The sequence below is a fragment of the Cebus imitator genome, unplaced genomic scaffold (assembly GCF_001604975.1).
Source record: "Cebus imitator isolate Cc_AM_T3 unplaced genomic scaffold, Cebus_imitator-1.0 Scaffold222, whole genome shotgun sequence".
Classification (NCBI taxonomy): Eukaryota; Metazoa; Chordata; class Mammalia; order Primates; family Cebidae; genus Cebus; species Cebus imitator.
This window is the reverse complement of record NW_016107537.1, coordinates 866553-880156: the sequence shown is the minus strand read 5'-3', so window position 1 is coordinate 880156 and position 13604 is coordinate 866553. Positions and strand designations below refer to the sequence as shown.

The following is a 13604-nucleotide window of genomic DNA, read 5'->3' as shown; positions in this document are numbered from 1 at the left end:
ACCCCTCCCCTCCACCTTCACACACCAAGCATCCACCAGACTGCACTCTCTTTTCAGAGGTCTGAGCATCATTTTGCTGAGAACCCCCCCATCCCTGACTCATATCTGGAGATAAGTCCTACAAAAGCCCTCCTTTGAGACCCTAGGTTATTTTGTTCCCTTTTGTTTCTTTCCTGTAGTTGTTATTATCCGGGATACCACAGCAATCCCTTAATCTTCTTTGGCCTTCCCACATGCATGTACCCAGGTCCTTTTATTCAATTCCCTTTGTTTGCAATCCTAGCATGGATTCTGCTTTCAGAGAGCTCTCCATTGGAAACTCAGGCTTAAGGGATTTTCGGGGGTCAAATAATGGGGATTTTGCATGCTGTTTTGTGGTGAGCATCCCAAGAAAGGGAATATGTTGACTGATGCATAGTGGAGGGGATATTTAAGTGGGCAGAGGAGATGCAAGTGAGGTGGCAGTGGCTCAGGCTGACTTTGAACAAAGGTGCACCTGACATTACCACACCCTCTCCTAGGGTCACACCATAAGCCTAAAGTGATAGGATTGGGCCACGGCAGGAAAGGATTGTGTTCTTCCAATAGCAGAAGATGGGGGTGGAAAGTAAGAGATGTTGAGTCAGGAGACTGTTTCCAGGGCTGGAAAGAGGGGCTCATGGATGAGCTTGTCTAGAAGATTCTGTCTCATTCTTTGTACTTTTTTTCCTTATAGACAGGTGAACCTGAAGCTGTTGGTGCTTCAAGTCTGTCTCCTAAAACTCACTTCACTCTAGCTAACTTGTACCTCAGCAATTTTTTAGGCTTGACTATAGCAGATAAGATGGGGTGTATAAACAGGATATAAAAATAACCATTACCACTGATCAGGAATCTAGAAATATCCTGCATACTACTAGGGCAAAGGGTGGGGGAGAAACTGGCACCTGGGGCTCGGATTTGGGAGAAATCACTGCCCAACTCTTTACTTCCTTAGGCAGCTCTGGAGTCCACTGCATTTTGGGGGTACCTGAGACCAGGCTTTCCTCAGTTAAAAGACAAGTCTACATAGTCCCTGTGGCTCCCCATGTTGATGGAGCTGAAAGAGTATTAGGTAGGGGAGCCCCACTGTCTGGCTCTCCATTCACATGCAGCCTTAGGTAGGGTATTTGGGAAATGCCATAGGGATCTTATCTGAGACATGCGGCTAATTTTGCTCTCACAGGTTGCCTGTAGCCTGACTGCAGAGGGCAAGGCTCCCAGTCTCAGGAGATGGATTCCCTGACATGAGGGTGCCTGGCATTTCCAGTCCTAGCCCCAGAATGACATGGCAGAAGAGCCGAACTCTGGGGAATTCCCTTAGTCTCCCCTTTCTGAGAAACCTAGGATCTGTCATCAATCTCATTTCCTTGTGGTTGAATTTATGTGGGTTGGCTCAAGACTTATTTCTCAGGGAGCCCAGATGGGTCATACCTGTGCTATTTCTGTGATTTCGTATGCCCCACCCAGGAAGCTGGGGCCTCCCTCTCTGCTCAGATAAATAACCCAGGCTCCTTAAGAGCCTGTCACTGCCCTTGGAAGCTGCTGGAGCCACGATTCTGTCCCCTGGGCTGTAAATAAAGGCCCTTTTTTTGCCAGGTATAGTTAATAGCTGGCTCCTCCTCCACGCTCTGGAGCCTTTCCTCTTGTCTGTGCTTTGGGGCTCAATGAAGAGAAGGGCCACTTCAGGCTGGCTCTATGCCTTGTCCTGTGTGGGGCTGCTTCTCACTGGGGAGTTGCTGGGATGCTGGCAGAGCAGCTCTGGCATGGGACCCTCTCCTGTTCCTAGGCAAAAACAATGCTGATGGAGGGGTAGAGGCTTCAGAGAAAAGGAGACATGGGCATCAGGTGCCTGTGAGTTATTTGAGGTCAAATTTTATGCTTGGCTTTTGCGCTCGTAGGGGAGACACTATGATGCTAATTGGATTTCGGGGTGGAGGAAAATTCTACCTGCTCTCCCTTTGCTGATGCTTCCTTTAAGTTTTGTCCCAGATGTGACTCAGAACTTCTGACCAGAGCTTTGTGTCAGGCCAGGTTTCCCAGCTCCCTGTCTAGAATGAGGGCCCGAGGAGCTTGTGTCCTGGAAGGTCTTGGAAACATCTCCCATGTTTCATCTCTCCTATGTCTGCCTCACAGGTGCTGAGACAACCACGCTATGAGAGGCACTCTGGGACACCTTGGCGATGAAGGAAAGGCCATCCAACAAGCAGGTGCTGTTGGGATGGGGCTCTGGAGGCCAAGGCCCTCTGCACTCAGCTGTCTCCTGTGGAAGCCCCAGGCTTCTCTGCTCCTCTCAGTGCACTGACCTTCCCACCTGGTGCTGCCCACCTACCACTGGACCCTGGGCTTCTGGGGAGGGGGGGCTATTGCTTAGTCACTACTCCAGCTCCAGTCCTCAGCATTGAGCCAAGCACAGAACAGGCACAAAAGAGGATAGCTGGGCCTTGGCACACAGGTTCTGTGAGACTGCTCATTGCCCTCTGTCTTGATGGTTTGCCCTCTTAAACCAGTGACTTCCCTTGGTAGCCCTTGCCCTCCTCAACAGAGCTCACAACTTCACTTGAAAGAAAGGCTGGGCTGATGGGTGATGTGAGTGCTGCCAGTTTGGGGATGCGAACCTTACACCTTCCTCACAAAAGGGCCTGGGTTAGATACTTTTCTCCTTGGGTCTAGTAAAGCAGCCTTGATTATAGTATTTCTTCATTTGTTTTCTCCATCCCAAAATTAGCAGCCCAACCTAAGACTGGAAATGTTAACGATTTGAATCAGCAAGTGTGGACTCTTCAGGGTCAGACCCTTGTATCACTTCCAAGGAGTAGCAGTGTGACTCCAGGTGAGTGGTCACTGTGCCTGCACCACCATTTGCACTGGTGTGGCTGGAAAGCTGGCACCAGCCTTTTGTAAAAGTGTGACTTTGCAATGGGGCCCACCTGAAGGGGGGAGAATTTCACACCTAATTGGGAAGAGAAGTCAGGGAGAAGTTTGTGTTCCACTAAGATGAAGAAGCCATAGACGGTGGAGGAGCCTCCCGGGGAAAAGGAAAGATGCTTTCAGTCACCTGAAGCCCCGTCTTAACTTGTTCTGCATGACTTCAGGGGGTCCTAAAATGACTAAATGGGTGAATACCACAGGAAGGCAGATTTCAGCATCACATTGAGAAAAACTTGCAAAAAGGACCGAGCTCTCCAAGAATCAGAGGAGCTGCTTGGTGTAGGAGTTTCCCATCTCCATGTGCTCAAGCAGAGGCATGAGAATCTCAGGAGCAGACTCTGCTGTTTGCGTAGCTCTCTGTATTTGCTCATTTACTAGGGCAGTGATTGGCACATGGTGTGAATGAATGAATAAGTAAATGAATGAAATAGGACGGTTGGCCATTTGGTGGGTCTAGTTGGGATTACACTCTTCAGCTCTCTTCCAGACCCACTTACAGATACTGCCTTCTAAATCAAATAATCTCTGACTTCAAAAGGAAACTGACACCATCTCTCCTCTTACCTTTACAGTCATTGTCACTGCTGTCACATGCAAGTATGCAGAGGCTCTCGAGCAAGGCAAAGGGGATCCCATTTATTTGGGAATCCAGAATCCAGAAATGTGTCTGTATTGTGAGAAGGTGGGAGAACAGCCCACATTGCTGCTAAAAGTGAGTAACTAAGAAAAATATTTTAAAAGCCTTTTCTTTTAGAAGTGTTTGGTTGAATACCTAAGTTTAGAATTAAAAAAGAAATAGTCTTGTCTTCCTAAGCGTATTTATTCCCAGCTTCTTTTAAGTTATGTGTATGCAATAGACTTTTCTTTTTATCCTGGCTGTCAGAAGTTGAGGTCCTTGTCTTCCTTTCTTTCTTTTTTTTTTTTTCCAAGCCAAACTGTATCCAACTTTATTAAAAATACTTTCCATAAACAATCATGGTATTTCAGGCAGGATATGGGCAGACAATCATTAACAGTATGAAACTACTTTCAAACTCCCTTCTTCAGTGGACTACCAAAAATCAGAAAGCCACTATAAAACCCAATGAAGTCTTCATCTGATGTTCTGAACAGGGAAAGTTTAGAGTGAGGTCGACATTTCACATTTAGCATGTTGTTTAACAACTTTTCACGAGCCGACCCTAACTTTCAGGAAGTGAAATGAAAATGGCAGAATTTATTTGAAGATCCACAATCTAGAAATGGAACCACTGCTCTTTTGACAAGTACCATCTTAGTGGCATCACTGGAAAGTCCAGATTGATTGACACACTGGTAACCAGTTATTGGGGGTCAGGTCCTAACAGATGTCTGGGCTTAAGGGAGTTAAGTCTATGCTGAAAGATGGAAAGGGAGAAGAGGGCATAAAAATGAATTTGTTTTTCCATACCACAAGGCTTTTGTGCCAAGGTGGCCATGTGTGTCAAAGTCAGAGAATCCCTCCTCCTGGGAGCCAAAAAGAAGTCTCTCAAAACTAGAAGGGAAAGGTGTTTTCCCCACATCGATCCAGCTTCAGAGACATTCTACTAGTGACATAAGCCCCTTTCCCCACAAAAAACAATGAAGTGTTCTATGTGGTAACAACATAGCTTTTTTAAAAAGTGTAACAAAATTCTGCCTTTTTATTAAACTTGATAAAAAATAGTATTTCAAACTGTACAGTCACCAGAAATACACAGTTATCAAAAATACACGTACTTCACCTGGCATCTCCAGCACCTTCAGCTTTCTGTGCCTGGTCTGTTTTGGCATCTCCATTTTCTGCAGGGTTATTCCCCTTGTTACCAGTATCAGCTTTTCCCTTCTCCCCATTTGGGTACCTTCTCTCCCTTATTTGCAGGGGCCTTTTAAGGCCTGGGCTCTGGCTTTGGAGGAGCAGGTTTAGCAGACAACCTTGTGGATCTTCCATGTGGTATGTCCTTCACCTTGGCTTTATCTCCTTTAGCATCCTCTTCAGCCTTTCTCTTTGGCATGGTGGCAATGGCGGAGGGACGTAGGCGCTGGGCGCAGGATGCAGCGGTGTGCGGCTTTGGTTGATCCAGGGGTCATTCTCGTCCCTTCTTCTTCATACTGCTCTGTCTTCCTTAACTTTTGATATATTCTTGGCCATATATTCTCACCCTTATTTTCTTTTTGGAATTCCTATTCATCCATCGTTGGAAGTTATGGATCTTACTTCAATATCCCATCTAATTTTTTATGCTTTCTATCCTTTCATTGCTTTTTAAAATTTTGGTGTTGCAGCTGGGAGAATTTCTTGCTTTGCTCTGCGAGCTCATGGTTACATTTTCAGTGTTGTTTCCTCTGGAAATCATCCTTGAAAAGCATTTCTTGAAATTTAAACCTTTACTGTTTTAATTTTCAAGCTCTCTGGTTTGTTCTTTTATTTTTTTAATGACTGTTTGTTCTTGTTTTACAAACTTCAGTTTAATTCAATTTGATTCAACCCAATCCAATTCAATTCAGCAAATGTGCGGGCACTTCCTGGTCTCCAGCACTGTGGAGGTGCTTGAGATATAACTGTGCACAGAATGGCAAAGAGCCTTGATTACCCAGGGCTTTGATTCTAGTGAAAGGAGAAAAATGGCAAACAATAAATGTAATAGTAGGTATATTTGTGCTGTGTTAGAGGTCTTTACTTCTCCTAGAAAAATAAAACTGGTTAGAGCAGGATAGAGACCAGCAGTACCAGGAACACAGGCAGGGTCAGGCTGCAGTGGTGAACAGTGCAGTAGGCATCCTTGCCTAGGTGAGATGTTAGCAGGGAGTAGAAAGAGCTAGAGAAGTTAGTCAGCAGGTGTCCGGTGAGGGCACGTCTCAGAACCAGTGAGGACAGGCGTGCAGAGTGAACAGAGGAAGGAGTGCAGAGTGAACCGAGGAAGGAGTCCAGAGAGATAAAGGCAGACATGAAAGCCTCGTTGTCCTTTGCAAGGACTCAGCCTTGCAATTTGAGTGAAATGTGAAATATTAAAATGTTTTGAACAGAGGAATGGCGTGAAGAGGCTTAGGTCTAAAAATGATTGCTCTGGATGCTCTTTGATTGCAGACTGTGGCAGGCAAAGGCAAAAGTCCTTCAGGAGACTTTGAGGTGATTGAGGTATGATTTGATGGACAAGGAGATAGCAGCAGAGATAGGGAGAAGCAGGTCAGATTCTGGAGGTATTTTAAGTGGAGGAAACAGGATTGTGAGTGTGACCAATAAGATCAGGACTGAGAATGACATTTTCTACTTTGTCCTGTCAGCTAAGTCACCCTTATGTTGTGCCTTTGTTCTCAGATGGGGACTAAGAATTGCAAAATTGCATTTGGCAATGGGTGGGTCTTTGGGGACCTTGGTAGGAGCAGTGTTGTTGCTGTGGTGGGGGCAAAAGGTTGGATGGAGTAATTTTAAAGAAAGGAATTACAAGAAAGAAATCAGAGACAGTAAATATAGACAGTGATTGCAAGAAGTTTTCTGCAAAGGGGAACTGGCAGTGGTGGTGGGTAAGCAAACAAGTTATGTTGCTTAAGATGGTAAAAATGACAGCAAATATGCTGATGGGAATGACTGAGCAAAGCAAGCAAAATTGATGGAGCACAAGAGAGCAGGGAGAATGGCTAGAGGGATGTCCTTAAGTTGCAAGTGCAGATGGGACCTGTCACTCTGTCCTACTCAAGCAGGAAGGTGCGGGTATGGGTGCAGTGGGCTGGGAGCCCATGTTTTGGGGTGGTTTGTACAAGTTTTCTTCTAATTACTTCAATTTTCTCAGTGGGTAGGAAGTTGAAGGTGATGATGGAGGAGGTGTGGGAGCTTGAAATGAGGAAGCATTCTTCCATTTATTAAACAGCAAATCTCTATTCAGTAGAATGCTGGGGGCTTTCCTCTGTGCTGAGGAATACAGTGATGAACAAGTCTAACAATAATTCTGGGAATGATAAATAAATACACTACGTTTAGATAGCAATTGGTACTAATGAAGAAAGTAACTCAGGAATGTGATTGCAATGAGTGGGAGGGGAAATTCCAAACCTATTTTGGCTGGGATGGGATGTTCAGTGAAGCTCTCCCCGAGGAGGTGACACGAGTGATGGGGAGAAGCTGGCCATGGGAAGATGTGGGGGTGGTGTGAGGTGCAGGGAGAGTAAGTGCCAGAACCCTGGGTGGCAAAAAAGAAGACAGATGTGGTGGGGCAGAATGAACATTCAGGAGAGTGGGAAGAGGGCAGTGCAGCAGGTAGATAAGAGCTGGGTGGTGTAGACCCTGTGGGCTTTGCTGAGGAGTTTCATTTTAATAATAATGGAAAATCATGCAAAAGTGTATCGTAATCTTATTTATTTACTTCAGTTTAAAGTTCGGTTACCAGCCTTGTGGAGAATGATTACTAGAGAATAGAGTAAGTTCACGTAGAACACTTAGAAGGTCACCCTAATAGTCCAGGTGAGAGAATGATGGCCTGGTTTGGGGTTGACACTGTGTGTGGAGTGCAAGAGGTGACCTGATTCAGGAAATATTTGGAAATAGAGTCCATAGGCCTTGCTCCTGGGTTAGATGTTATGGAATTAAAAAAGAAAAGAAAAGAAAAGAAAAGAAAAGAAAAGAAATGTCAAGAATGAGTCCTAGGTTTCTGGCCACCCAAAGAATCAGACTAACTGGAAATCATTAAATGAGTAAAGGAATCCTATGGGAGAAGAACTTCCCACTCACAGTGGAATGTGGCTGAATTACGAATCATTTCTGTGTCTCTCTTGAGATCTTGAACACATGTAATTTATTTAGAAATACTTATTTTACCTAAATACATAATGCATGTACATACAAATATACAGACATATAGAATATAGTTTTATATACAATATAGAAGGCATTTTCTGATTGCTCTATTTATTTTCCTCCTTTGACACAAATCCTTTGATTTGTTAGACCCTTTTGTGTCTTTTTCATTCGTGTTTATCTTTCTCATATATTTGACAATTAGTCAGAAATTCATAGCCTAACCTGGCTGTCCTTTGTCATACCAGTGGTTCTTGTAGGGTAGTGGCTCTCACTGCTGTGGTATTGGTAAGGGAGGTAATTTCCAACTTCTTCCTTTTCCGAAGGGTTCCCTCAGCCTCTTGTGTATGAAGAGTTCTAACTTGTTGTTCAAGTGTGGCTGCTTGTTCCTTAAACTCTTCCTTGTAAACTTCCCACACCCACTTCCAAGGGTGAGGGCTTGGAAGGTAACATTTCATGTATGTTTATTCTGCTGCTCCTTTAAAATGCATTTTTCTCTAGTTCTGATGGATAAGGTTTTCTGGAACTTTGGAATATTTATTGAATTATTTTGAATAACACTGAATATCTCAAACAGCTTCTGTTTCTTCTCATGGGTGCTTGTCCTCACATTTCAGGAGCAGAAGATCATGGATCTGTATGACCAACCCGAGCCCATGAAACACTTCCTTTTCTATCGTCTCAAGACTGGTAGGACCTCCACCCTTGAGTCTGTGGCCTTCCCGGGCTGGTTCATTGCCTCCTCCAGCAGAGACCAGCCCATTTTCCTGACTTCAGAACTTGGGAAGTCGCACAACACTGCCTTTGAATTAGATATAAATGACTGAACTTAGCCTAGAGGTGGCAGGTTTGTCTTTGTTTTAAAGTTTCTGGTTCCCAATGCGTTTTCTTCTACATTTTGTTGGTGTCATTTTTACACTGGTGCTAAGATGAGGGCAAGGCTGCTGTTATCTCATTTTATAATGAAGAAGAAGCAATTACTTCATAGCAACTGAAGAACAGGATGTGGGCTCAGAAGGAGGAAAGCTGGGTGGTATAAGGCTCGTCTCTCAAGCTGATGCTGCGTAGCTCACAAGGCATCTGCATTAGTGACTTCGAGACTCAAAAGACCAACCACTGGGCTTTCTCCTGGGGGTGAGTATGAAGATGCTTCAGAGCTCATGTGTCTTACTCATGATGGCATGACTAGCATGGAGCTGATCTCTGTTTCTGTTTTGCTTTATTTCTTTTTGGGATAGATCATCCATAGTCTTTATATGTTGCCAGTATACCTCATTGTGCATAATAGAACCTTCTCAGCAGTAAGACCTTGTAAAGAAAAAGAATTCTTGTGTTAAGCTTTTGTCCTAATTGTAATCTGTGATCTTAAAGTTAAAAAAACTTTGTATATTTATATAACAATAAAGCTAAAACTGATATAAACAAAGAGTAAACTGAAATTAGCAAGAGTAGTTGAATAAAGCCATCACGTGGTTAAGCCTGGGACTGGGGCTTAGCTGGGGACAAAAGGGCCTTCCTTGGTGGTTAGCGATGGGGTTGGGGTGAGAAATTCAGTATGTAACAGGGCTCCGCTGTTTGGCTTTTTTCTTTATGGCTGAATAGCCTTGCTTTTTCCTGGCTTCCTCTAGGCTTTTCCTTTTAGACCATCTCACCATCCACATACTTTCTTTAAAAACTTCAGTAAAGGAGTCCTTTTTTTTTGTAAGAGAAAACCTTGCTTTCCCAACAGCCTCCTTTAGACAATATCTCTGAAAAATTTAAATAGCTGACTGATACAGTTTGGATGTTTGTCCTCATCCAAATCTCATGCTGAAATGTAATCCCCAATGTTGAAGGTGGAGCCTGGTGGGAGGTGTTTGGGTCACAGGAGTGGATCACTTATGGCTTGATGCTGTCCTCACCATAGTGAGTGGGTTCCCACAAGATCCAGTTGTTTAAAAGTGTGTGGCACATCTACCCTCACTCTCTGCTGCTCCTGGTTTTGCCATGTGATGTGTCTGCTCTCCTTCACCCTCTGCCATGATTGAAAGCTTCCTGAGGTCTCTCTAGAAGCCAAACAGATACCAACACCATGTTTCCTGTAAGGCCTGCAGACCTGTGAGCTAATTAAACCTCTGTTCTTTATAAATTACACAGTCTTGGGTATTTCTTTATAGCAATGTCAGAATGACCTAACACACTAACTGTGGGTATAATTGTAGAAATATATACCTCAGATCTGATTCTGTATATAATAGATTTCTTTATTGTTATTCTAACAACAAAAATGCAGAACATTCTGTTTGCTTAAGTACATTCTCCAAAATAGCATAAACAACTTAATTTTTTTTCCTACTTTTGGATAATCAGACTGCATTCTCTACTAAGAATTACAGTAAGTGATCAGCAAGCATGGATTTAATGTGATATCTCTCTATTCTTTAACTTTTTCTTTTTGGGGGTTTAATCATTTTAAATTAAATTTCTAAAAGGAGTTTTTAAAGCTCAATTTTTATGTATCTTTTTAAATTGACAGATAATAGTGTATATTTTTATTGGGTTTCACATGATGTTACGAGGTATATATACATTTGTGGAATGGTTAAATCTAGCTAATTAACAAATATATTACCTCACACAGTTATCATTTTTGTGGTGAGAGCACATAACATCCACTCTACATTTTTTTGAGAGAATATATCATCATTTACTATAGTCACTTTGCTGTACAATAGGTCTCTTGAAATTTATTCCTCCTATATAACTGTAATTATGTAGCCCTTGGCTGACACCCCCCATCCCTCCTCCTGTCTTACTACACCAGCCTTTGATAACTACCATTTTACTCTCTAACTCTATGAGATCAACATTTTTTGATTTCACATATAAGTGAGATCACGTGGTATTTGTCTTTCTGTGCCTGGCTTGTTTCATTTAGCATAATAATCTCCAGGTTCATCTGTGTAATCACAAATGATGGGATTTCAATCCCTTTTTTGTGACTAAATTGTATTCCATTATGTGTATGTACTACATTTTCTTTATCTACTCATCTGTTGATGGACACTTAGGTTGACTCAATATCTTGGCTATTGTGAATGGTGTTACAATAAATGTGGGAGTGCAGATATCTCTTTGACATAAGGATTTGAATTCCTTTGCATAGTGGAATTGCTGTATCATATGATAATTCTATTTTTAATTTTCTGAGGAACTTCTATAACATTTTTCATAGTGGCTGCACTAATTTAAATGCTCCCCCAACAGTGTATAAGAGCTCCCTTTTCACTGCATCCCTGACAACACTTATCCTTTGTCTTTTTGATAACGGGCATTCTAACTAGGGAGAAGTGATATCTCATTGTGATTTTGATTTGCATTTCTCTGATTAGTAATATTGAGCATTTTTTTTCATATACTTATTGGTCATTTGTGTGTCTTCTTTTGCGAAATGTCTATTCAGGTATTTTGCCTATTTTTCAACCAGGTTATTTATTTGTTTATTTATTTCAGCTAAGTTCCTTATGTATTTTTGATATTTACCCATTGTCAGATGCATAGATTGCAAATATTTTCTCCCATTCTGTAAATTATTTCTTCATTCTGTTTATTGTTTCCTTTTATATAGATTGATATCACATTTGTCTATTTTTGATTTTGTTTGTTGCCTGTGCTTTTGAGGTTTTATCAAAAAAATCCTTGCCTAGACAATGTTTCTCCTATGTTTTCTTCTAGTAGTTTCATAGTTTCAAGTCTTACATTTAAGTATTTAATCCGTTTTAAGTTAATTTTTGTATATGATGAGAGATGAGTCTAATTTCATTTTTCTGCACGTGGATATTCAGTTTTCCCAACATAATTTATTTATTATTATTTTTATTGTTTTTTAAATTGTACTTTAGGTTCTGGGGTACATGTGCAGATCATGCAGGATTGTTGCATAGGTACACACATGGCAATGTGGTTTGCTGCCTTCATCCCCTCGTCACCTACATCTGGCATTTCTCCCTATGTTATCCCTCCCCAACCTCCCCACCCCACCGCTGTCCCTCCCTTGGCCCTCCACAACAGATTCCAGTGTGTGATGCTCCCCTCCCTGTGTCCATGTGTTCTCATTGTTCAACACCCACCTATGAGTGAGAACATGCAGTGTTTGATTTTCTGTTCTTGTGTCAGTTTGCTGAGATTTATTTATTTATTATTTTTTGATAGTAATAATGACAATTATAGGATTTACTATAACAATTTTTAATACTCTTAGGTGGATGTTTGTGTCTGTGTTTTAACATTTTGCAAATTACCACAAAGGCACTCTAACACCATAGAAGATGTAGTATTTTCAGTGTAAAGCAATTTTTATAGTCTTGACAAAGATTCCTTAAAATTCTGTCAAAAAGCAAATTAATTTTCTATTTCATGAATTAAAAATTAAAAGAGACTTACAAAAAGCTTTATTTGTTTTAAATCATGTTTCCCTTCTCTTTGGGGGGACAAAACAATATCTACTTTATTAGGTAGATCTTCCTCAAACTTTGATTTTGTATTATATCATATATTATAAGCTTGCCAACTGTGTTTAGAGATCTCCTTTTTAATTAAGTATGCAATAATGCCCACACCTTTAATAACTCTGATCAGCAGCATTAGTTATGATGATGCTAAAATCTCTCATATTTCACTTTTTCTCAATGTTATCTCATCAAATCATTAAGACTTATGGTTAAAATATAATAAATATATAACAGAGAGATATATTTATTTGACACAAAGCTTGTTGCCTAGTATCACATTCTCAATGGTGGGAGCCATGACTAATTCATCAGTGTCCCCAGTGCCTTGGCAGTAGGTCTTCATCATTAAATCTCATGGTATTACTTGATCACTTGTCTTAAGTAGTGTCATTTGTTTAATAATTTGCTTAAAGTAGTGTTTACTATTGGTGTATAAAAATGCTACTGTTTTTTGAGCAAGGACCTGGGACAAACCCAAATGCTCATCAGTGATAGACTGGATAAAAAGAAAATGTGACACATATACACCATGGGATACTATACAGCCATAAACAGGAATGAATTCGTGTTCTTTGCAGGGACATGGATGAAGCTGGAAACCATCATTCTCAGCAAACTAACACAGGAACAGAAAAGCAAATGCCACATGTTCTCACTCATAAGTGGGATTTGAACAATGAAAACAAATGGACACAGAGGGGAACATCACACACTGGGGCCTGTCAGGAGATGGGGGGCAAGAAGGGAGGGAACATTAGGACAAATACCTGGTGCATGTGAGGCTTAAAACCTAGATGATGAGTTGATAGGTGCAGCAAACCACCATGGCCCATGTATGTAACAAAACAGCATGTTCTGCACATATATCCCAGAACTTAAAAAAAAAAAAAAAAAAAAAAAGCTACTGTTTTTCGAAAGTTGATTTTGAAACCTGAAACTTTACTGAATTAGTTTATTAGTTCTAACAGATTTTTATTCAATGTTTAAGATTTTTAATATATAATAGCACATCAAAAGCAAACATGGACAATTTAACTTTCTCCTTTATAATTTGGATGCCCTTTCTTTCTTTCTTTTGCTGAACTTGCTCTGGCTAGGACTTCCAGTACTATGTTAAATAGAAGTGGTTAAAGTGGACATCCTTTTTTTTTCTCCAAATCTTAGAATAAAAGCTTCAAATATTTCCCCATTCAGTATGACATAAGCTGTGGGTTTGCTGTATATGGCCTTTACTGTGTTCAGATACATTCCTTCTATACCTAATCCATTGAGCGTTTTTATCATGTGTTGATAGAAGACATGTGTTGAATTTTGTCAAATGTTTTTTCTGCATCTATTGAAATGATTATATATTTTTTCTTTTATTGTGTTAATGT

At 41.2% G+C, this 13604-nt stretch overlaps 1 protein-coding gene across 1 annotated transcript; it reads left to right on the top strand.

The window, feature by feature from the left end:
* Nucleotides 1–2163: 2163 nt before the first annotated feature.
* IL36G (interleukin 36 gamma) lies at nt 2164–9869 on the top strand. Its single transcript, XM_037727183.1, has 4 exons — nt 2164–2228; nt 2747–2851; nt 3522–3661; nt 8356–9869. The coding sequence occupies exons 1-4, from the start codon at nt 2174–2176 to the stop codon at nt 8563–8565; spliced, it is 510 nt and encodes a 169-aa protein (XP_037583111.1). The 5' UTR covers nt 2164–2173; the 3' UTR covers nt 8566–9869.
* Nucleotides 9870–13604: the final 3735 nt, after the last annotated feature.

Excerpts from the sequence above, each read along its gene's own strand:
- IL36G (XM_037727183.1), top strand. The coding sequence starts at position 2,174 with ATGAGAGGCACTCTGGGACACCTTGGCGATGAAGGAAAGGCCATCCAA. Across the intron at positions 2,852-3,521 it reads GAGTAGCAGTGTGACTCCAG|TCATTGTCACTGCTGTCACA; the intron begins GTGAGTGGTCAC and ends TTACCTTTACAG. Across the intron at positions 3,662-8,355 it reads AGCCCACATTGCTGCTAAAA|GAGCAGAAGATCATGGATCT; the intron begins GTGAGTAACTAA and ends CTCACATTTCAG.